Source organism: Neolamprologus brichardi, chromosome 16 (genome assembly GCF_056152115.1).
Source record: "Neolamprologus brichardi isolate AB-2024 chromosome 16, ASM5615211v1, whole genome shotgun sequence".
Classification (NCBI taxonomy): domain Eukaryota; kingdom Metazoa; phylum Chordata; class Actinopteri; order Cichliformes; family Cichlidae; genus Neolamprologus; species Neolamprologus brichardi.
The window spans coordinates 12,682,480-12,707,049 of record NC_142119.1 but is presented as its reverse complement, the minus strand read 5'-3'; the positions used below and the strand labels follow the sequence as shown (position 1 = coordinate 12,707,049).

General features: G+C 40.4%; 1 protein-coding gene across 8 annotated transcripts in view; it reads right to left on the bottom strand.

The window, feature by feature from the left end:
* Positions 1-24,570, bottom strand: part of dgkh (diacylglycerol kinase, eta) — an 82,062-nt gene that overhangs the window by 24,067 nt on the left and 33,425 nt on the right. For 7 of the 8 annotated variants that reach the window (XM_006805951.3, XM_006805955.3, XM_006805953.2 and 4 more), the window contains 8 exons: positions 14,310-14,414; positions 13,041-13,173; positions 6,521-6,627; positions 6,169-6,294; positions 4,175-4,277; positions 997-1,159; positions 752-860; positions 183-404 (listed from right to left, as the gene is read on the bottom strand). In XM_006805951.3, the coding sequence (XP_006806014.1) occupies positions 183-404; positions 752-860; positions 997-1,159; positions 4,175-4,277; positions 6,169-6,294; positions 6,521-6,627; positions 13,041-13,173; positions 14,310-14,414 (1,068 nt within the window). Of the gene's footprint in view, positions 1-182; positions 405-751; positions 861-996; positions 1,160-4,174; positions 4,278-6,168; positions 6,295-6,520; positions 6,628-13,040; positions 13,174-14,309; positions 14,415-14,535; positions 14,732-24,570 lie in introns of those variants that run through there. The other variant, XM_006805957.3, reaches the window with a different exon arrangement.

The following is a 24,570-nucleotide window of genomic DNA, read 5'->3' as shown; positions in this document are numbered from 1 at the left end:
GTATAAGTGCTAAAATGCTTATTTGCCCATGTTTAAACTGGAGGCAAGGTGAACATGAATTCAAAATGTCAGGTGCTATTCCCTGCAACTACCTCCTCCCCACGTCTGTCTGTCTGGAATCCCCTGCTGGCTTTTATTGGGTCTACTGATGCGTGTGAATATCTGTCAGCTCCTGTGAGTACCTGGCAGTCATCAGCTCCCTCAGGCGTGGTAGGGCAGCTGTGTTTGGGTGGGATCTTAATCTCGTAGGTCATGATGCTCCAGCGGTCCAACATCTTGGTGCTGGCCCTCTCTAGCTTCTCCAGAATCTGAGGCAGCTGGGCGTCATCGTCACATGACGGGCCCCAGCCAAGCACTCGCGCCAGATCATTGCCGGTGCCCAAGGGCAACACCCCCAGCTGGCACTGAAAGGCAGGCACAGGGTTTATTTGGCATCAGTGTCTGCTATACTCAAAATGAGCTGTTTGTCTGTACATTCCTGTCTCCTGCCTGTGCGTGTGGAATGACTTTGTATCTTTATGTGAGCTTGCTCAGAGCAAAGGCAAAAAGCGCAATTGGAACACTGGCCAAAGACAAGTTATCGTCTGTGTACTTGTTCTGGAAAGCTGTATAAAACCTGTTTAAAAAGACTTTCTATCCAATATGTTTATGATAGTTTGTGATTATCATTCATTTTCAGTAAAAGAGAAACAAATCCTAATAGTGTTTTCATTGTCATTGTTAAAATAACGCTTATGTTACTGTGCACTACTTGTTTGTGTAGATTGAGTTTGTCGATCTCTGAGAGGACCCATCCCACGCTGCCATCACCTCCGCACACCAAGATTCGGAAGTTGTCAAACTTCTGAAACAGGCGCAAACTGGAAAAAACACAACAAAGCCACTCATGTACATATTCTGCAGGATCAGCTTTCAACTAAAGCCTAATAACAAAACTGGTGCACTTTGATATTTATGGATATTTACAGCAGATTTGTTTGCAAGTGTTTTCCTCACCCAAGGTGTGGCCCACCGTTGACCAGGTCAAAGACTTGAGCTGGGTTCAGAAGTTGCTTGAAGCGCCGTAGGAACTTCACTCCCTGGTTGTCGCCACTTTTGGAGTTGACAAAGACCAGGAGGGGACTGGCACATGACGGGGGACAGGTGGCCTTCCAGAAGCCTGAGGAGTCATGGCAGCAGTAAGAACAACAAAAGTCAACATGGCTCTGTTTCACCAGACTGGAAGCAGTGAAATTTACATGGAAAAAGAACCTAAATTACTGTTTTATTGCTGTTTTAATTGAAATTTTTTTGTGTATAGAGTGTCCAAAGTGGAGAAGGAGTCACATAGCAGATCTGGCTAATCAATCTTTTTTGCTCAGTTCTATGCCAGGTCTATAAACGGGATTTCCTCTAATGGCCACTTGAGTTTATTGCCCACTTTTAAATGCACAACTTTCCAGCAATAAAAAAAACACATCTTCACAACCTGGGAAGAAAAACATTTTTGGTGTCTATGGTTAGCTTCAACCTCGATATCAACTCTATACTGAATTTCCCGGAGGAACCCACCTGAGGGATTAATAAAGTTTTATCCAATCTAATCTAATCTAATCTTATTATAAAAGTAATATATCACCTGTTCGATTTTTGTAAGCACTTTAAGATTAGGGGTGTTGCCGTGTGTCAACACAAGCTGACTGGTGTCTGTTCCACTAACTGAGGTCATTGTAGTGGAGCGCTTGATTTTTTTGCAGTTGACACCTTTTTGAGCAATATAATGTTACTGTTGTTTTTAATGCCATATAAATAAAACTGAATTGAATTGAATTGAATAATCATCTTATAGCTGCAATAAATGTTCTGTATGCATTCTCTGTGTGTTACACATCCTAAAACTTTATCCATCAAGCTTTTTTTGTTTGGTTTTTTTTAACATTTTCATCTAATTCAAATTGAATTGGATTGAAGAAAAAAATATCAGGTAAAATCTTTGATTTGTGCTACTAGAATGTTTAAATAAAACTGTCTTAACTTGATGCTTTAGTGTTTTAAATATCTTACCATGTTATGACTTAAACTTGAGCAGCAGTGCTAGATGCAGCAGGAGGTGTGAGGCAGCTCTGTCATCGCTAATCAAACTCCTATGTGTGTGTGTGTGTGTGTGTGTGTGTGTGTGTGTGTGTGTGTGTGTGTGTGACACCAAGCATAATAATGCATAGGACGGGCTTAACACATGCCACAAACACGTGTTTTGCTGTGCAGTAGAGGACAAAACACATATACATACTCTGGTCTCGGGGAGGTAGTGCAACTACCAGCTGTAATCTGAACACTGCCTCTGTGGTGAAAGCTTTGCGCATATTAAGGCTTCAACCTTAAGTATATGGGAATACCATCTCTGGCAGCATGGACACATTCGTCCTTCTTCATATCTTTCTCATTCTCTTTAATCTCTTCCTCTACAATCTTTTGATTTATCGTCCTTTCTGGGTCACTCTCTTTGTGACTGTTTCTGTAAAGGATGAACAGAGGGAGAGCACATGAAAGTGGAGGAGAGAGAAAGGACAAGCAGGGAGTCACGATACTCTGGCACGTGCTACAGTCAGCCCCCCCAGCCAATTACAACCAAACTCCCCCTCTTTTCAGCCAGTGTTCGAGCAGAGGGGATCCTGGCACGTGCCGAGATGACGGCAAGAGAAGGACAGAAAGAGAGCAAGAAAGAGAAAGAGGGAGAGAGACAGAGAGAGAGCCTAACGAAGCATATATCTCCCCTTTTGTTAGCCCTCTCCCTTTCTCTGCTTGTATCTTACTCTCGCCCTCCTTTTATCTGGACTCTGTCCTCCTGTTCTCTGTCTCTCCTCCATCCATCTACCAATTAGCAGATGCTGGCTTTTCACAGACTCATTCGCCTGTGTTTACTGTATATAGGTGTCTGTTTGTGTGTGTGTGTGTGTATGTGTGTGTGTGTGTGAGAGAGAGAAAGACAGATCCAGCCACTGGCTTCAGCAACAGTAATCTAATCCCACATGCTAATCTGAGTCTGCCTCTCAGGTGCTGATCTTCATCTAAAACGGGTTTAAGCACTGGCAAACACATAATCACACACACACACACACACACACACACACACACACACACACACACACACACACACACACACACACACACACCTGTGTAAAGTCTGCCTTTATGTTGAGATCATGAATAGAGTCTGAGGGTATTTTGAAGCCTCTTGCACAGTTGTAATATTATCAAATTGGGTTTTTATCACATGCACACATCTTGTGAGAGGATCTATTTTAAGAAACGTGTGTTTCAAACTGTCACTTGGGTCTATTTTTAACCACCTCACTATATGAGAAACAGGCAATGTCCTGGAACAAATACCTTGTCATGATCCTGTATTAACACTCTATACTGAACTCCATATAAAAAGAAATGGAAGAGGGAATTTATAGCAAAGGTTTGTCATTTTTGTGTATTCTATGTCTCAGTAATTTAATATGTAAAAGGGAGGCACTCTTGAGTAAATTAGAATGTGAGACATAAATGTTGATAACTTGTGAATAAAACCTAAACATTTCCTGCTGCATACAGTTTATGTTTTGGGTCTGCTCTTTTTTTAAAAGTGCTCTCATCTCCTTGCCATCCATGGGTTTTTACAGAATATATGAACTTTGTACATTTGTTGGAGCGATAAAGCACACACACAATAATGAAGAGTTTAGTAGTGATGGTTTGAAAAGAACAGTTTAACAAAAAACAAAATAATTTTACACTGTCATTCATTTAACACCGCCAAAAAATCTAGTCATATAGTCATATATACATGGTTGAACCACTTATGCCGCAGTTTAATAAACTTGCTTTGGGTCTGTTTGGTGCTAAGATCAGAGGGGAAAATAATTTTATAATTTTTTTCTTTCTTCAGAGAAGAAGGTATTGAGAAAAGGAAAGTGGCTGTGTCCCTGAGTGGATGCTGACTAAACCAAAATGAAACATCCTCCCTGCCACTATCTTTTCATACGATAGAGCAAAAGGTCAAAGTTCAATGAGAAGTCATCAGATGAACAAATAAGAGCAAAAGCTCATGAATTCACCTCTGAAAACTAATGACTACTTACAGGTGCAACCTCTGACCCTCAGAGTGAGTCAGCACGTTTGCACGGCTGATCACGTGTGTGTTGCCTACCATCTGAGTCGATGCTGTTGAGAGCAGTAGGGGGGATGATGGAGACTTTGCATTGACCTAGGGGACACTTGCGTGGATATAAGTCCATGCAGGCTGTGTGCACCTAAAAGAACAACACCAAATACGGGGAATTAAAACTCGAAGCAGATTTTAGATATAAGATTATTGATTTTTCCATAATTTAAAAGAAACACATTGAATGATACAGGTTGCCTGTCTTCTACATGTCAGATTTAACATCTGTTAATGGATTTAAAAATAAGTCTTTCTGTAAATGCTCTGATATTTACAGCAATCTTAGAAACTGTACACAATATATACATATACATATATATAGAAATCAAATAATATACAACAACTAAATAAAAATGGGCTGAGTTTGCAATTCCAAAACCTAAGCTACAAAAGCTATTAAGAATAGAACTCCATATATATATATATATCTGTATACACACCAATCAGTCAAAACATTATGACCACTTCCAGGTGAAGTGAATAACACTGATTATCTCTTCATCATGGCACCTTTTAGTGGCTGGGATGTATTAGAGAGCAACATTTTGTTCTCAAAGCTGATGTGTTAGAAGTAGGAAAAATGGCCAAGGATCATTGATGCACGTAGGAAGCAAAGGCTGGCTCATGTGTTCCGATCCAACAGACGAGTTGCTGTAGCTCAAACTGTCAAAAAAGTTAATGCTACCAGGCAGCGTGAGGCTTTGGGCAAAGTTCTTCTGAGAAACCTTGGGTCCTGCCTTCCATGTGGATGTTACTTTGACACGTGCACCTGGGGTGGCTGTAGCTCAGGAGGTAGATCTTGATGCATTCTCAATCATCCAGGTAAGTAAATCTCCAAAGGTTGATTCTGTTCATCTGGACATAGCGTTTTCATGGGAGAAACATTTCGTCACTCATCCAAGTGACTTCTTCAGTTGGATGAGTGACGATCGTGGCTCAAGATTTGGGTGTTTGTCTTGTAATCGGAAGGTTGCCGGTTCGAGTCTTGGCTCGGACAGTCTCGGTCGTTGTGTCCTTGGGCAAGACACTTCAATCTTATAAACAGTGGGCAGCTGAGACTGAAGAAGTCACTTGGATGAGTGACGAAACGTTTTTCCCACTGAAAATGCTACGTCCAGATGAACACAATCAACCTTTGGAGACTCAGGAGGTAAAGCAGGTCATCTGCTGATCAGAAGGTTGGTGGTTCAATTCCTGGCTCCCCCAGTCTTCATGCCAAATATCCTTGGGCAAGATACTAACCCCCACTTGCTCGTATGAATGTATGTTAGTTAGAAAGCACTGACAAAGCATAGACAACAGTACTTGTGTGTATGGGTGAATGCAGGGTATTGTATAGAGTACTCCAGGAGAGTAGAAAAGCACCATATAAGAATCAGTCCATTTACGTAACACCATGTATACCTTGTGTCATTTTGGCAGCAAAATGGGGAGCAACACTATATCATGGTCATAATGGTTATACCTGATCATGGTAAATATGCAGAATTTGTAAACAAAGGAAAAGAGTTTTGTACTGGAAACTGGTTTGCAGGCTCTGATAGCATTTGGGTAAAGTCCTTCTGAAGTGTAAAAAGAGGGACTGTATTTCCCAAAATACAATCTTAAAACCATCAGATATTGTTATTAAGGTTTTTATTACCTTTTGTAATTCATCTGTATTCATCAACCAGATATTTATTGTCTGCAATAAAGAAAGCCTGGAGTAACTGACAGCTGCCCCCAGAGGATGACTACAAGTTGAGTTCCCAGATTGTTCCAGCTTGCTCTCCAGATTTCTCAGATTCCAATCATTCACGAGTTTGTGGTGAGTGCCAGGACAAGCCCAAGTGCTGCGATCAGCCCAGTGAAAAAGGAAACCTCCAAACCTCCCCTGTCCATGCTTGGATCAGAGCCTTGGCACGACAACAGGGAACCTACATAAAATTAACCAGATGGTTTTATTGTTATGTGCGATGTGCATGTGATAGATGCCTTACCATAGCTTTGCACCAGAGGCAGCGCCAATCCTGCAGTCTCAGCACGCTGCCACACGTCTTATCACACACAGCACACTTGGCACTGACAGGCAGGTTGCCTTCCAACCACTGGTGAGGCATTGCAATCTGTAGGTTTCAAACAAACACACACACACACAAAATTAAAAATGGTTAATAATGTCAGCTTCTGTTCACTTGAACTAGGAGAGTTTTCTATATTGACTCCCACATTATATTTTAGAAACTCTTTGCAGAAAACCAGGCTGAGGAAATTCCCAACCAGCTCAAAATCTTATTAAAAAATTACATGAACCTTCTGCCTTTCAAAGAAGAAGCTTTTGAACAAACTTACCCCATCCTCATCCTCAATGATATCCTTCCCTATGGAGGCCAGGGTGGTCCATTTACAATTGTTGGTGGCTCTGACAGCACAGCGTTTGTGCGCTTTGAATTTGCACACTGTAAAACACAAATATCACACCTGAGTCTGACAATGGTTTCCACCTTTCAACTGTCACTTTCAGGATTATGACAGTTATTTATGAATCAAACAGTGATCCAGATAATCTTCCTCCAAAGACTTTAAAGAAATAAACCATGTATTTCTAGTCAATTTAAGATCAATTCAGTTTGAATTGAATTGTCATTTTTTTCTAATTTGATTAAATTTTTAGAACTCAGAACTTTTATTGTCATTGAACACTTGCTTGCACAGTCAAATTAGGTAGCAAGACCACAAAGGTGCGAAAGTAAAGAAAACAATATACAAGAAAAGAAAGAGAAACAATATAAGAATACTATGTACACTATATACACGTTGTTTGGGTTGCAGGAAGCATTGTGGGGGGTGTACAAGGGCATCGTAATAAAATACAATAAATAATAATAGGGTGGAAGGGCTATGGTTGTTAAGGATAGGGATGGAAATTGCACATCTGCCAAAATATTGCACAGGAACAAAAAAAAAATGGCAGCAACATAATATGAATTATTTTTCTTGACTGAAAACACAAATGAAGACCTCAGAAACAGACACACCCAGTGTTTTAATAAATTAGTCCAAATGAGAGGCCTACTGTGTGCGTAAATTCTCAAAAAAGTTCTGAAAACACTGTTCATCGTGAGCCATATTAGCGACCAAACTATTCAACTCATGAACTTGACTACCTCCATTTGAGAGGTAGTTTGCAACAGAGTCATGCTAGGTGTTGTCTGTCTCCATTGCCTGTGCTAAATTAAGCTAAGAGAGTATTAGAGTGCTATCAATCCTCCTATCAAATACCTAACTATTCAACTGAAACGTCAGACGCTTCTTGATTTAAGAAGTAATGTAGTAGTTAGAGAACAATGATTTTTAGCAGTGTTACATTGCTAACCTTACTTTCACTATGCGTTTACTGTCTACCAGAAAATCAAGAAAATGAAGGCTGAAAAAAGCAACCAAAACTGGAAGAGGACAGCATTTTTTTCCTAGACTGTTGGAGAGATTGGGTAGTTCTCCCAGGTTAATCAAATGCTGCATAGTTCAGCAATGGGAATGATTGTGGAAGGTCTACCGGGCAAACAAAATGTTGCTCTGGTGTCAAAGGAGGTAAAGAGTGATCGAAACAAAGAAAAAAAAAGAAGGAACCTTGAATGGACATTCACTTAACAAAGAGAGATCTGGAGCTTCACAGGGCTTAAGCCTGGTAAGATTTTTGTTACTTGATCAGTGTAAACACAGAGCTACAAGTAGGTGTGGTGATGGAGGGATCTTACATCATTTTTACTAAAGATGATCAGTGCTGACAAAGTCATTGTACAACTTTAACATCCAGTCCATCAAGCTTTAGTCCATATAAATGAGAAGCAGAAGCATGTACTTGAATGTGTTTAATGCTGGCTGCTTTGAACAGGAATGAAGAGTGAAGTGTAAATACAACATAAATGTTTCTTAAGAAACAGTACAGTGGCACAGACTGCTCTCGACTTTTTCTCCTGTAAAGATGAGGCACTTAGCAGACTCATGAATAATGTCTGTGATATGGGAAGCTTTGCTTCCAGCTACCCCACCTTGTTGTCCTCTCTCTCTCTAAACACGCAAAACCGCATCATTAAGCATGCCATACAGATACACTACAAACTGAGCCAAAGTCATATCCGGGAGCAAAATCAATGTTTCAATCGCGTCTACCACTAAATGCTGTTAGAGAGCATTAGTAGGACGTTGAGAGAATTCTCAGGACATAATACCACTGCCTGTTAGTGTCCATACACAGAGCCGTCATACAAACCAGACTAGAAGAAAACATTGTCTCAGACTGTGAGTGTTTGTGTGAGAGTGAAATACAGACGGAAAGGCAAACTGCTTTTACGGTTTGTGTGTGTGTTTATGGGTAGGTAGCACAAATCAATCCCCACTGACTGTCCTGTGCAGGAAATCGAAGGGAAATTTAAGCCACGCTGATTGCTGTGAAACTGTTTGGCAGGGTGCCCTCAAAGTTTAATAAAGACTGCCTTCTATGATAGCCTCTCTATTTTCTTGTCTCCCACTCTCTCCCATTCTCACATACTGGTTCTCATATTCTCATGGGTGATCCTCCCATTCTCACTGTAGCTGCTGACAATGAAAGTATTTTGAAATAAATCCAATGAATTAGCCATTCTGCAGAACATACAGGAACATGTAGGCATGCTTAGCACACATTTAAATAATGTGTGCCAAACATCACATTTTAAAAAATGCAACAATTTGGTTAAAACAATGCCCTTTTATAGCTAAATGTCTTTGAAATCTTTTTAATCTTCAGTGCTTATCCAGCTATGGTTGTCAGGGTGGAGCATGTCCCTGCAGATAAGTTCCTTACAGTAAAATTCCCTAGCCAATCAGCAGGTGCTAACCACTCCAACTCTGTGCTAAAGATGTGTGAACACAGTAACAACTGTTGTAACATGCACACCTGAATGGTACGGCTATGTCAAAGCTAGATAAAGCCCTGTGTTATCACAAAAGTTATGACATAGTTTATTTGTGCAGTAAATTGAATAATTTACCGCAAATTTTCTACTCTTACTGAGGACTCAAAAGACTTTGACACTACATTTGCCACATTTGTCCATTGACAGACATTCATTTTTACAGCTTTGTACCTATCACACACACACTTCCACACATTCACTAAAATTGGACAACTTGGGGGTTCAACATCTTATCCAAGGACACCAGAGATCAAACCACTGACTTTCCAGGTTGTAGATTTACCTCCGGAGCCACAGGTGCCAAAACATTTACAAATTCCAGCATTATTGTCCAAAACTCTTGAACCACCCCTCATTTCTTTCTATTTTGCTTTCAAGAAGGGAGACCTTAACTGTGGTCTTGAGCAAGACAGCTGGAACAGCTATGACCTTAATTGCATCATTGGAAGGAATTGGATGGATGGGTGGATGTATCTTGGATAATAGCTCTCCAGGCTTTCTGAAGGTCTTTCAAAGTGTTTCTTTTAATATTGGCTGCTTTTTCTCTTATTTTCAGTCCACTCATTTTACATGACCATTTTCAGAGGAATGTTGTTTTGATTGTTATGCCACTTAACACTGTCCCATGAATCACTCAAGCATAAAAAAAAGCATCTAACACAGTGTATGAGCCAGTGTTGTCTACACATACAATTTAGCGAAGAGCTCTGTTGTCTCACTCTGAGTTATCTAACTCAGAAAGGTGAAGTGAAAGTTATTACTGAGTTGATGACAACACAGTGCTATCCTAAAAAAATATAAAGAAATAAGGTTGTGGATCTACTTCAGTACTTACAATCGTTTTGCACGTTAGCAGACAATAAACAAATAAATTATTGATATGTTAAAAAGTGGGATACATTTAGCGGAAGAGATTCAAGACTGCATGGGAGTTTGATATAAACAGAACATGTTGGGCTGATTATAACTGACTCTTATACCGATCTACTAATCATAAGTTGTACTTTTTATGGTAACTGAAAAAATTTTTGTTGACTTGGTCACAAAGACATATTTACCACTTATCCAATTCAGAGTTACAGGGGGGCTGGAGACTACTCTAGCTGTCACTGGACAAGAGGCATGATACATCCTAGACAGGTCACCAGTCTACTGTATGGCTAACACACAGAGACAGACAACAATCACATTTACACCTACAGCCAATTCAGAATCACCAGTTAACCTAATATGCGTCCATTTGCACTGTGGGAGGAAGCCAAAATAACCGGAGGAAACTTATGCATGCACAGGGAGAACATTTACACTCCACAATGCATCATGAATGAATCATCACCATGAACTGCCCCAACTACCTGGTTTAGTCAAACCCAAGACCTTTTCGCTGTGAGAAAATGGCACTAGCCAGTGTAGTGTGCTGTCTAGCTAATTTTAAAAATTAAAATAAACATATAAGCATTTTTATGCCATTACTGTATATCCATATGTAACTTTCACTTTGCTTCATGGTGATTTAGCCCAAAAAAAATGTCCATGAATGTCTGCCTGTAGGTACCTTGTGCCCAATGCAAGGCTTCTCTCAGTGATGTATAATGAAAACCCCATAATCTTAATGCACCTTCCTATTGTTGCTTGTCTATGCGTGGTGCAAAATAAGCCGATTCAAATAACAACCATTAGATACTGCTCTAATGATTTGGTCTTTCTCTCTACGTCTCTCTCTTTTGCCTTCTGCTCTGGAAATGCGAGGATAATGAGCACTGAGTGGAGAGGCTCTCACTGCCTCCACACGTATACAGCAAACCCAGCGCACATGTAGGCACACACACGGGACTGAGTTACACATGCACATGCTCACAGGGGAACATTAGCAAAATTAGAGTGAGAGGATATGCAGATGGTGCTCATTATGGCCTGCTGCCTGTCAATAACACTTTACACCAGCTAAAAGAAAGTACAAAAAAGAAAAAAAAATAGTGTCAGCCCCCCCATGTCAAACACCTTCCTCATAACACCCCACTTCTCTGTTCTTTCACACATGAGGTGAGGAGATATGGTGTCATTCGTGATCCTTTAACAGTTTTTTCCCTGTTAAGGGCAATTGGAGGCAAGTGAAATGCTATTTTTAAAAAATGCAGTCTAAGTCAACGCTTATCTAACACGCAATATGGCGTAAAAGCATATGAATACAGGGTGACATGCATTGATATGCTGGCTGTGAGCTTGGTGGGCATCCTGCTCCACAACCCAGTGCATTTCAAAGACTCTTGCTGGCTCAGGTATATCCACTCTGCTGCACTTGGGCAGACACAAGAAAAGACTTTTCTCACTTCAGTGACTCACCAGTCCTTACGTAAAATAGCAATATAGCCTTCCCAAAGTGCCTATAGACCTGCCAACTCACAGGCTTTGCTTCCAAAGCAAAATCATCTGTTGCAATACTATAGGGTGTCTGATCTTAAAAGAGTGGCTATTTGAAGTAGGAGCCAGGAAAGAGAGTTATGTAAGAAAACACTATGTGTCTAAAAACAAATTCTTCACAAGATAATTCAGCATCATTTCAACCTGCCTCATTCTCATTAAAGAAGACTTAATGTGCCCATTTCCATCTCTATCATGATATGCTTAGACTCTACTAGACTAGCTTTGTGTGCTTCAGAATTCAAACCTATCTTTATTTGTCCTATGCTGGGTCTTGATGTGAGTTGATCCTCTGTGTGAAGCAAGTGGTTTTAGCTTCCTTGCCTGTTCCACACGAGACGACCATATTAGGAGTAACCACTCTCACCGACATGACACAGACACAAGTTAAAAAACATTTTTAAAAAAGCAATCTGAAGCCTGAGCTTTAGTTTCACAGGGATTACTTAGTACATATGCTCACATTATTATTTGATATAGATATAGTGACTTACACAAAACAGCTCATATTAGGGCAACTACCATGAGCTCCCTTCTGTTAAAAAAGGATTTTTACTCTAACTGGAGATACTTGCCAGCTGACCTAATAATCACTGTAATTACACCTAAGTCCATGGTGACTGAAATGTAGGACGAGACATGGAATGTCCACGTCAATCTGAGAGGAAAAGCAGCCAAATTTACATCTGGTGTGTTGGGATGGGCAGAGTTCTGGAATCTTTTTGATCATACGTCACATATTTGTTTACTCTGTGAGGCTGCGGTTAGCTCTCCAATCAGTGTAGGTGTTTGTGTTGGAGAAGTAAAAGGCATTTTAAGACATTTTAAGTGTTACATATGTGACAATTGTTGCAACCTTTTTTGCAACCTAAAAAAACAACAACAAAAAACAACAACAACAAAAACAAGTACCAAGGTCTTTAGTGACCTCATAGCTGTTGAGAGCCATGCAGTTAGCTGCAGTGCAGCGGTTCTTTGGAAGTTTGGATGGATGTCATACCTCCTACACCAACAATTTTCTTCATTGTCTGCAGTAGTTTGTGGCACGAGTGAAAAGCTTACCGGTAGATGACAAATTTTTTCCGTTGTCTCTCTGTCCTCCTCTCTCTTGTTTGCACTCTTGCCATCTTCTGAAGCTTTTAGTGCACTTAGGCTAACACTGTGTTACTGTCAACTCAGTACTAACTTAACATTATTTCACTTCACCTTTTTGTTGTTAGATAGCTCTACTGCACAGGACCTATCATTTGTGTGAGGAGATGCACTTACAGTGAGAACAGGGACAGGAGAAACTAGCAGACTGCAAATGGAGTATTGAGTAGTCTATGTATTCTTGAAGCTAGTGCCAAAAATCTTTTGATTTTTCATCCAGTGATGACAAAAACATGTTGCCTTACCCCAAATTTAAAGTGAAATACATGAAATAATTATCCTTTTCTAGTTTCACACGTGTGATAGTAAGCATGTGTAGCTTTGAGTGTATTTGTACTCACCTTCACAGGAGAGGCCGTGAGATGTGACCCCAGACAAACTATCCTTACAAACATTGCAAAAGGTGGGCCGTGCATGGGAGCAGGCGTACCAGTTGTGCATCCCTGAGAAATGTTCCACATTAAACTGTGCTGTCTGGCAAAGGAGAGGTGAAAACAGCAGACACATGTCACAAATGTAAGCATGATCAAAAAGAAAAAAACATTGAATATCGATTTACTGACACACAATTGATACTCGACTCCTTTGTGGTATACTAGCTTTCTTTTAGAATAACTATTATTCATTTTCCCCTAACACCATGACAACATTAGTTAGGAAAGTGCCTGGTATAAGAAAAGAGCCTCCACAGGAGAGAGAGAGCCTCCACTTCCTTAGAGTTGTTAGAGTGACGACTTTTACAAAAAGCTACACACCCAGGTCAGATAAACTGGATGCCTCTACACATTAGTATATGGAGAGGTCCTACTGTGGAGCCACAGTGTAGTGTACCCATGTGGGTGTTGCATCTGCAGTAGTTGGCGCAGTCCTGGATATAATTGGTTTTTCGCAAGTACAACTGTAACAGGTGCTTACAAACTGGGGTACTTGCATTCTTTAACAGTGTCACATAAAAGGATACGGCAATTGAATGCTGCTGTGTGGACATATTGGCAGGAGTGTGCATGCTTGTGTGTCTGTGTGTGTGTGTGTTTGTGTGAACATGTGGGTTCCCTGTGTTGTGTGAGCTCTGGGGTTGCTGCAGCACTGCAGTGCAGTAAGGGGGTGAGGGATGGGGTCTTATATAAGATTTCCCTCTCAAATCAAAGGCATTAAAATGCAGCACAGCTTTCTTCCTGTGCTCGCCACATCACCTCGCTGTCAGTACACAGCCAGGATTTAGTCTTCTTAACATATTCTGTTGACAGTGGAATACGCTGAGCAATTACGATCAGTTTTGATGCTGGTAACATGTTTTCTAGATTCTTCAAGAAATACTGGCTTGAAGTGAAAAAAAAAAGCTTTCAAATAGGCATCTACCGAGTATGTTCTGTGTTAGAAAGTCATAAGGAGAAAAAACACTTGGTGTGCCAATACAGTTTTTCTTACTGTTACTCTGCCCAGTGTCGAACATGTGACAACATGCGGGTGGAGGCATGCTTATGCATGTGCTGCAGCCCTATCTGAACTCCATATTTCTATGTATCCCATCCCCAAAACTGCCAAACAAACCCGCCCTCCCCTCCACAAACACACACGCACATACTTTAATCTGTAGAACTGGACCTTACCTCGTAATGCTCTCTGGACTGGACGGACTTGAGCGAGCTGATCCAGTCCTCCATCTCTTTCCTGTTCTCAGCACAGAGGATGAGCCTACGGAACGGAGTGATCACCTGGAGGCAAAGGGGGGAGGAGGTATGAGAGAGTGAGACAGATACTGTGGCTAAACAGCGAGAGAGCGCAAGAGAAACAGAGCTTAATGTTTCCAGCTCTTTCCTCTTCAGCCTGTGGTACCTCTGAGTGGAGAACAACCGGCTCTGTCTTTAAGAGAGAGCAAGGATGTGAAGCCCCCCTCCCTCTTTCTCTCTCTCCTTCGCTCTCTCTCTCTCTCTCTTACATACATACACTCTCTTTGTCTCTCATTAACTCTAGCTCACTCACACCTTCTTCAGTTAAGTCTCTTCCCAGCTCTTCATGAGGCTTTGAGGCAGATATGTGCTGACAGGCAAAGAGCCTCAGTAAAGGCAAAGTGCCTCCCTCTCTCTCCCGTTGCCTCCTCCTCTCTTGTCCTCTACTTGTGAGCATGTGTGTGTGTGTGTTCGTGTGTTTAAAGGACAGTGCCTGTAGATAACCCTACAGACAAACAGCACCCTTTCAACAGCCCATCACTTATTTATGCTCACTCATCTCTTCGTTCTCTCCATTTCTTTCCAAGTCATTGTTTTCCCACAGTGTGTTATCTATCTTGATTTACATTAGTGAGAGGAGAGAGTTTAAATACAGGCACTGCTCACACACACATACACAATATAATCTCACAGCACTAAAACTGCTACAACCACTAGCTTTCTATCTGCAAGAAATGCTGCAAGAAATGCTTCGTCTAAAGCAGGTCACTAAATACAAATGCCATATTTTAAGTGGACTGTATTACCAAATGAGATAATAATTAAAACCATGTAATTCATTTATTGAGCTATCCAGTCTGCTGACAAGTGTGGAAAACAAAGTGTAAAAATAAAGAGCTAATTTTGAAATACTGTCTACAGAGAAGCTGCTTGTGAAATCTGTAGACTGTATATATAAGATTATCATAGCCACAATAACTTCAAAATTGGCACAGCATTACTTGTCTGATACTGCCTCTAGTTAAATGTTTTATTCATTGTTATCTTTGATTTTTAAAACCAACTGTGACAAACAAGCAATACTAGTGCATCATTAGAAGAAACTTATTACTCACAAGGTATCTCTATCCTAAAGCTTTTTCACTCTAAATGGGCCCATAATTCACAAAGTGAAAATGAAGCTATGTTGAAAGAGACAGAAAACTAGCAACTAAAATTACAAATCACCAAGAAAGAGGTCACAGACTGAGACAACTGGGTTTCCGATTCCGATTCCATTGGAAGGATTTAGGTTTAAATGACTTTCATGTTGGCTTCACATGCTTTTTTTTAAAGAGCTTGGGAATCATAACGCCAACAGGTAACAAGGAGGAAAACACACTAACAAATGGTGGAACAAAACATCCAAATGACCTGGGAGATTAACAACACAATAGGACACAGACAGATGCTAAACAATTAGGCTAAGGAGTGTTTTTAGGAAGGATAGATCCATATAAACACAAAGAATGGTCACTTTAGTTTTAGGAGCTCTTGCTCTTGTTCCCCAACATTTTCTCAGAAACAGTTTGTGGTGAATTCTGATACATCAAAAAAAAAAGCTAAGAATTATAAATTGCTTGAAGCTTGATGTGGGACTCAGACATTCAGCCACAATTTGTGTGGTACACACAAAGATTGCAGGGGAAAAGATGCAGGAAAGTATTTACAAGGTGTTTTTACACCTTGTAAATACTTTGTTTTACTTCATATTTAATACTTTACTGTGAAGCATAAAAAAACCCCCAAACCCACAAGATTTTCTTTGCTTCTAGCTATGCTCATGTGTATCAGCAAAGTATCTGCTGTCATCAAGCAACATATATTTTGAAATTTTATTGAAGGTGATGTTTTTCCTTCATCCAGCTGCTACCCAGACCAAGCTCCATGTTGCTGCTTCCGGTCTAGAAAGAGCTCCATACCGTTTCGGTCATACATACAGCTGTGAATGAGCAGATGAGCTTCAATGCCCACAACTCAACTTTCAAACCCAGAGCCAGCATCTACCTCTGTCCATTATTTTATCAGCTCAGACTTGTGTGAGCAATAGTCGAATGATGTATTCTGTATACAGTTAAGGACCTTAGTCATTGAAATCTATATGTGAGGAAATAGTAGCCTCTAAACAAAAGATCATTGACACAGATGTTATATAGGGAGGAGACAAGGCACTTAAGGAAATCTGAACAGAAATCTACTGGAGACTAACTTTGACCAAAACAGTGCAGACATAATTAATCTCTTTTTGATATACATATACAATTCTATGCACTTATATTTTGCAATCACATACTGTAAAAATGCAGAAATGGAAATCAGGAACATAAATAAAGGTCTGCATCTCCACGGTGTCTTTATCTTCTGTTCTGGTGCTTCTCTTTGAGGTCACCTCATATGCATATTTTAATTTACTGTTACATTCTTCATTGCCATCATCAAGTGTTTTCATTATCCATTACTCAGAAGAAACAGCACTGTCTTATTACTTCCTCCCCTCTCTCTCTGACTCACTGTGTCGCATTGTGTCTAATAAAACAGCCTCAGATTTTACACCTGCTTTCATCCACATGTTGCATTTTTAGGTGCAGTTTGCTCTGCTGGAGCTAATCCTAGGAAGGATAGTTCACAAGCAGTCAGTTATTAAGTTTCTGTTCCCTTCTTCAATAATTTAAGAAGAAGCAGCCTATAATATAGTGCATCTGGAATGTATTCACAACACATCACTTGGTCCACATTTTATCATTTTACAGTCTTATTCCAAAATGTATCAAATTCATTTTTCACCTTTTTCGCCTTCACAATTCTACACACAATACCGAAAATTGACAAAGTGAAATTCTTTCAAATTTATTAAAAATGAAAAACAAATATATTACATGTATATACCAAGCCTTTGCTCAGCGTTTTGTTGAGGCACCTTTGGTAGCAATTACAGCCTCAAGTCTTTTTGAGAAGCTCAATAATAATGAATGGGGAGCATCAGCTTGTTTTCAGATTTCTCCAGAGATGTTCAATCAGGTTCACGTCTCGGTTCAGGCTGGGCCACTCAAGGACAATCACAGCGTGGTTTCTTAGCCAAACCTTTTGTTATCTTGGCTATGGATTTTTTTTAGTTTCGTAAAGACGTTTCACCTCTTGTCTTTATAAAATGTAATGAAATCCGGTTGCTTTCTTTCCAAGAACCTACACAGACATATAGCTGTATTTATCTTTCCCTCAACCTTGACTAGTCTCCCAATTCCTGCAGCCAAAAAACATCCCTACAGCATGATTCTGCCACCACCATGCTTCATTGTTCATGTACCTTTTTCATTAGGAGTAGTTTCCATATTGCCACTCATACACGTTTGATTGGTGGTGTGCAACAGAAATGGTTGTGTTTCTGAAAGGTAGCTAGCATAAGAGGGTGACCGTGGCTCAGGGGGTTGGGAAGCGCATCTGTAACCTAAAGGTCGCCGGTTCGATCCCTGGGCTCTCTGTGGTTGTGTCCTTGGGTAAGGACAGAGGGGCCGATGACGTGATATGGCAGCCTCGCTTCTGCTAGTCTGCCCACCAGTGTTTGAGAGCGAATGAATAGTGGCATTGTAAAGCAGCGCTTTGGGTGCCTGGAAAAGTCTATATAAATCCAATCCATTATTATTGAGCGCTTTGTCACCACCTTGTCATCTATGCTGATTCCTCATATTGGCCAGGCAACCAGCTCTATGAAGGTTCCTGGTGGTTGATTTATTTACAATACATTGGAATAAGGCTGTACCATGACAAAATATGGAACAAGTGAAGTGTTGTGAATACGTTCCAGGTTCAGTGTAAAAACTGCACGAGGAAAAATACATAGCTTTGCAGCTTTTCCTCTAACTTATTAATGTCTCCAAATATTCATAGACTTCAGCTGATTAGCCTCTCTCTCTCCCTGATTTTTGATGCACCATTTCAAATGCACACCACTTGTAAGCAATACACTGCTGTGGAGCTCCAATCCTTTCTTAAATTGCATCCTTTTTAGCAATAAGATGACAAATGTGTTACAGTGCAGTCCACACAGCCTTTGGACTAAATGCATTCATCAAAGAAAAAATGAGTGAGACACTACCCCTAACTCCCCCTCTGTCTTTCTGATTGCAGGCCTGTTTGGACCTGTAGCAACCAAGGCTATTACAGGGTGTGGAAAACAGCAGGTGCACAACAAACCCGCGTCACTATGGCTGCAAGTGTGTGTATAGTGTGCAATGTTTATTAGGGTATGTGTATTTTAGGGTTTTAATGATACATCTGGTGCTGCACTGCCTTTCTTTCTGTAGAAAGGTTTCTGTTGCTCGCTGACCATCTGGTTTGCATCAACATGTTTCAAATAGCCAAAGCTCTGGTGGAGGTAAACTTATGTACTTCGTTACCTATATAAGACACATTACTTTCTTTAAGCTACAAAATGAAATGTCCTAAACTGATAAACTAAGACTTTTTTGGTTCTACATTTTATTGCTTTGGATATATAAAACAAGTGAACCATGGAGTGCATTTACAGGGTGAGTGTGGCTCAATAGGAACTGAGTTATAAAAGACAATACCCCTAAACATCATGCTGAATCTACACAGTACATAATGAAAAAAAACATCTCTTTGGACTTATAGGGCAGACAACTCAACACAAATACTATTAAAATGCTTATCAGACTGACTCATAAGAATGCGACTGAGCTTAACCACCACTGTAGTTTGCTCAGCAGTGAGACCAAAATGAATTTCTGTTTAATCAAGTACCTCACAAAAACACCAAATTCTTACAATTTAACACAGCTTGCAGTCTATTGCTATTTAGTACTAATGTGCACATGCACACATTTGGATGCATCTCCGCATTAAGCTACAAAGAAACATGAAACATCAGGATGTCAGTTATTCTCATTAGACACACTTTAGTAGGAGGCTACTAAACCCTATAAAGCAGCTGACTGCCCAGTGACAATATGTTGTAATGGATGGCATGACAAAGCTTACATGATACCCACTTTTAACTCTCCAGCTCTCTAGGAAAGTCACTTTGAGTTGAACATGCTAAAGAAAGTTTATACACCGATCGGGCAACATTACTAACATTGACAGGTAAAATAAATAACACTGATTATCTCTTTATCGTGGCACCTGTTACTGGCTGGGATATATTAAAGCAGGTGAACATTTTGTCCTCAAAGTTTATGTGTTAGAAGCAAGGAAAATGGGGACGCATAAGGATTTGAGTGAGTCTGACAAGGTTCAAAATTCTGCAGTGGTCAGGCTCATTGATGAGGGAGTGAAGGCTGGCCCATGTGGTCAGATCCAACAGATGAACTACTTTAGCTCAAAGCTGCCTAAAATGTTAATGCTGGTTCTGATAGAAAGGTGTACACAGTACATCATAGTTTGTTGGAATGTATGTGACTAGAGATGGAGACCAGTCAGGGTGTCCATGCTGACCCCATGCTGTCCACTGCCGAAAGCCCCAACAATGGGCAATGAATGAGTGTGGCCTCATGTTTTTTTTTTACATACCATACCCGGATGCACTATGGGAAGAATGCAAGCAGACAGAGGCAATGTGATGCTTTAGGAAATATTCTGCTGGGAAACCTTGGGTCCTGTAATCCCTGTGAATGTCACTTCTGTCACACACCCCCTACCTAAGCATTGTTGCAGAGCATGTACACCGATTCATGGATGCAGTATTGCCTGACGTCTGTGGCCTTTTTCAGTAGGCTAATGCATCATGAAGAAAAGCAAAAATGTTTCAGGAACAGTTTGAAAAGCAGAAGGAGGAGGTGTTGACTTGGCCTCCAAATTCCTCAGCTCTCACTCCAATCAAGCATCTGTGGGATGTGGTGGACAAACAAGTCCAAACTATGTAGGCCCCACCTTGCAACTTACAAGACTTAAAGAATATGTTGCTATAATCTCAGTGCAGATACTATAGCACTCATTCAGTGGAGTCCATGCCTCAAAAAGTCAGGAATGGACCAACACAATATTATACACACCACAACAGACAGGTGGTTATAATGTAATGCCTGATCAGTGTATGTATTTACCAGTGCAAATTCTTGTCTTCAGAGAATCCCTTCCACATAGGAGGTCCAACTATTGCAATCAGATTGAATGTGAACACCCCACCACCATTTCCAAAAGGCTGTCAACTTTGGAATACCCACAGAAAAGGCCACCTAGCAATACTGTTACTAAAATGGAAGTAGCATTTGTTATACTTCATTTCTGTTGCATTACAGGTTCAATAACACCGGTCTTCAGTGACTCACTGTGTTAAAGCTTACTCTTTGTCTCAAGACGTTCATAAATTTCACTTTCAGTTGTTTTAGTTTTCTAATGGGACACAAGCAGGGGCGATTTTAGCCCATTTTTGGGAATGAATCAAAGCACCCCCAAACAATTCTTACTTTTTTTGACAATATTCCCTGTTTGTGGGACACACTACTGAAAATATAAAAAGCATACATTACTTAATTGAGATGGAACATTTTAACAACAAAGGTATAGATAACCAACCTGCCCCCCCCCCCCCCCCCCCCCCAAAATGGTTTGTTCCAGCTCGCCTCTCCCCTACTCTGGCTCTAGCGCTCTTTCTGCTAGATCGATGGTGGCTGAAACGCAGCAGAGCGGAGGTGTAAGTGCCTGGCTTAAAACAGGCCATATTAGCTGCATTTAACCTTCAGTTACTCTTTATATAGTTAGGTAGGAGTCAGACCATGTTTCTTTTTAGCTGAAAAACATTACACCCAGGTAACCTGCAGTGTTGAAAACGTGTTTTCAGACAATGTTTGCTACTCTACAATCCGTCCTGCTCTGTAGTAAATTCAGCGACATTTGACCGTCCTGTTGCTCCCATTGAAATGTATACAGCCTATTTAAAATCTAAAACTTAAAATTGTCCGTAGCCTACTGTTGTTACCACTGTCCTGTTTGAAATGTAATGAGAGAAACTGGTTTTTGTCATATTTTGCCATATGTGCATGTGCCGGTATTGAACCCAAGGTACTAACTGCTAACTGACTGGATGCCCATTAACCTTATAACTCCTGGTGTGTGTGTGTGTGTGTGTGTATGTGTGTGTGTGTGTGTGCGCGCGCGTGCGTGCGTGCGTGCGTGTGTGTGTACAGAGACACAGCCAGGTTCATAATGGATATGAGGAAGTTTTTTCGAAAAAATGGAGCCACATTCAGGTAAAAGTGTAAGATCAAATGATCCATCAATAAAGGATAATGTTGGATCAGTGTTTCAATATTCATATCTTTTATTAGATGTACATGTGGTTTGGTTATTTGCCTTTTGGTTGAAAGTACACTGAGAGAGGACTTTTTTATTAGTGATCTTAATAGTTTTTTTTAATCTAATTGAATACAAACTATCTGTGTATGATTGTCAGTCCAAAGAGGGAGAGAGGAAAGAGGGGAACATGAGGAGAAAGTACAAGTTCAGGAAGAACCAGGTAAGAAAACAGACAGCGAGTACTAACAGGCAAAACAGAAACTGTTAAACTGGCAAAGAAAAAAAACAACTAATTTTACTCATTCAATCTAGAAGTTAAGTCCCTATATTAAAGCTGCTATACAGAATTTGCAAAACAAACTGGGTTGTCAACCCTGGCACTATTGAGCTTCAGTCAGAGGAAGTCACGGTTGCCAAAAACTTTTTGAAGCTCAAGAGTGAGGCTGGTGCCATCCCAGATATGTTAACATTGTACAATCTTCTGGATAATCAGATCTTCCCCACTGTGAAAACTGTTATTCGGGTTGCCCTAACAAACCCAGTTAGCAGCTGTAGCTGTGAGAGGTCATTTAGTGTCTTGAGTCAGCTCCATACCTGGCTGAGAAGAATCATGGGTCAAAGCAGACTCCAGCACCTGGCTGTGATGTCAGTTGAGAAAGAGATGCTTGAGAGACTTGACCTCCAAAATGTGATAGACAGATTTGCCAACCTCAAGGTGAGGCGACATAGGTTAAAAGAAAAGAAAAAAATCTGCAGAGCCATAGTAGTATCTGCAGTAAACATCTTTTCATACATTGTAGACATTGTACCAGAGGCCAAGGTGTCTCCATTTTTCTAATTTTTTAATAGTATTTTGTACATTCGTACATTTCAAGGACTCTTCTATTTTTGGAGTGTATTTTTTATGTATCTGTATTAGGGCTGGGCGATATATCGAGTTTTTAAAAAATATCGACATATTTTTATACAAGATACAAGATGTGACAATATCTTTTATATCGATATAGTCTATGTTACGTTATAATTATAGTTGTGGAGCCACAAGTTTGCCTCTCTTTCGTACACTTTTGTCTTTACGCAACGTTACTCGGCCTCCCTCTCCTTCACTGAACACAACTCCCCCTCCTCCCCCATCGCTTCACCTGCAGGAAGCGACAAGATGGACACGGCAAATCTCCGTTAGCGAGTTACTGCGCATCGCCCCGTGCGTGGGGCTGGACGCCGTCAACGTGTTAGCTAGCTAACCACGCTAACGAGCTAACCGCGCTAACGAGCTAACCACGCTAACGCCATACACGGCCTGAAATCCTTTCATTTTCTCAAAAGTTGACAGCGCGCCTTATGTATGAATTCTGGTTGTGCTTGATGACCGCGAACCGATTTAATGTGGTACACCACGCTCAGCAATCTGTCAAAAATGTTTTAGTACGAGTTTGCTAAGCTACGGTGCTGCACCGCTTGATGGATTGTCGGAGCATTACGGCTACTGAGGAGCCTCGCGGAGTGATACGTACTGTGCTTCAACGTAATATTACCCTACTGTGTGTGTATAAGGACCATAAATGGCACCTGTAAGACACACGGTTATGAAGCGGATTTCAAACTCCAGGCTGTCGGTCACGAACTTGGAAAGAGAGCAGCTGTGAAATCTGTCTTTGTTATTATGCTCTGCGTCTTTTAGTTTACATTTTGACTGCACAATTGTGAGCTCTTTGTTATGCACAAAAACAACATAGTTTTCTTTTATTTATGGAGCATTATTATTTAATAAATGCTCATAATTTATTTTTGAGTAGTTTTTTTCATGTACATCTGCGCTGTATTCTAGTAAAAGTGCCCATGTGACATCTGGGACACAGCTTTGACTAAGAACTCTCTTTTTGTTCTTACCTTATGGCTTTATAAAAAAATATCGAGATATATATCTTATATCGCCATTCAGCTAAAAAATATCGACATATGAATTTTGGGTCATATCGCCCAGCCCTAATCTGTATTATATTATACATACACATTAAAAGTGAATCTCTGTCCAAAAAATGCACTCAGTTTACTTTTTATTCACTATGAACATCATTCATTATTCTCCCCCAGTAATTAAGGTTAGGATTTATTTTTTTTTAAATTCCAATCCTGTTTTGCTTCATTTGCTCAGCTGCAATCAAAATTTATGCTCCCCTCTGCTCATTTATTTAGATACTTACAAATTAGGAATTTTGTTAAACACTCTTTTACCCATCTGGATAAGCCCCCTGCTCATAGTGACTTTTATGATTATTTGATTAAAAATCCCACTTTCCAAACACCTAATCAGCCAATTTACTACACTTTTTACACTTATACCACCTACTAACCACATCAAGGATGCTTGGGTTAAGGACTTGGAAGTAGACATATCGGATGCTTTGTGGGCCAGTGGGTTGAAGAAGATTAAAGAATGCACTGTTAATGCCAGACTACAACTTATACAGTTCAAGGTCCTTCATCGTTTGCATTTTTCTAAAACAAAGCTATGCAGCATTTTTCCGTCTATTTCGTCTTTGTGTGACAGATGCAAAGCAATGGATGGAACCCTTGGTCACCTTTTCTGGTCTTGCCCCACACTCAGGAGTTTCTGGGCAGAGATATTTAATATGTATAACCGGATTTATGACTTAAAATTAGAGCCGGATGGTGTACTTGCAGTGCTAGGCTGCTCCCTAACCTCATTGGCGCTCAGACATCCTTTTTCAATCATATTAATGGGAATTTAACATAAACTTTAACCCATTTGACTGCACTTTGTGTTTGTGTGAAACTGCACCTCTGCCGGACCCTGATTCCTTCCTGGACATGTTTCCCGCATCTTCTGGTCTTGATGAACTCTCTGTTGCCCTGTCTAAACTCACACAGAAGATCATCTTTTTTG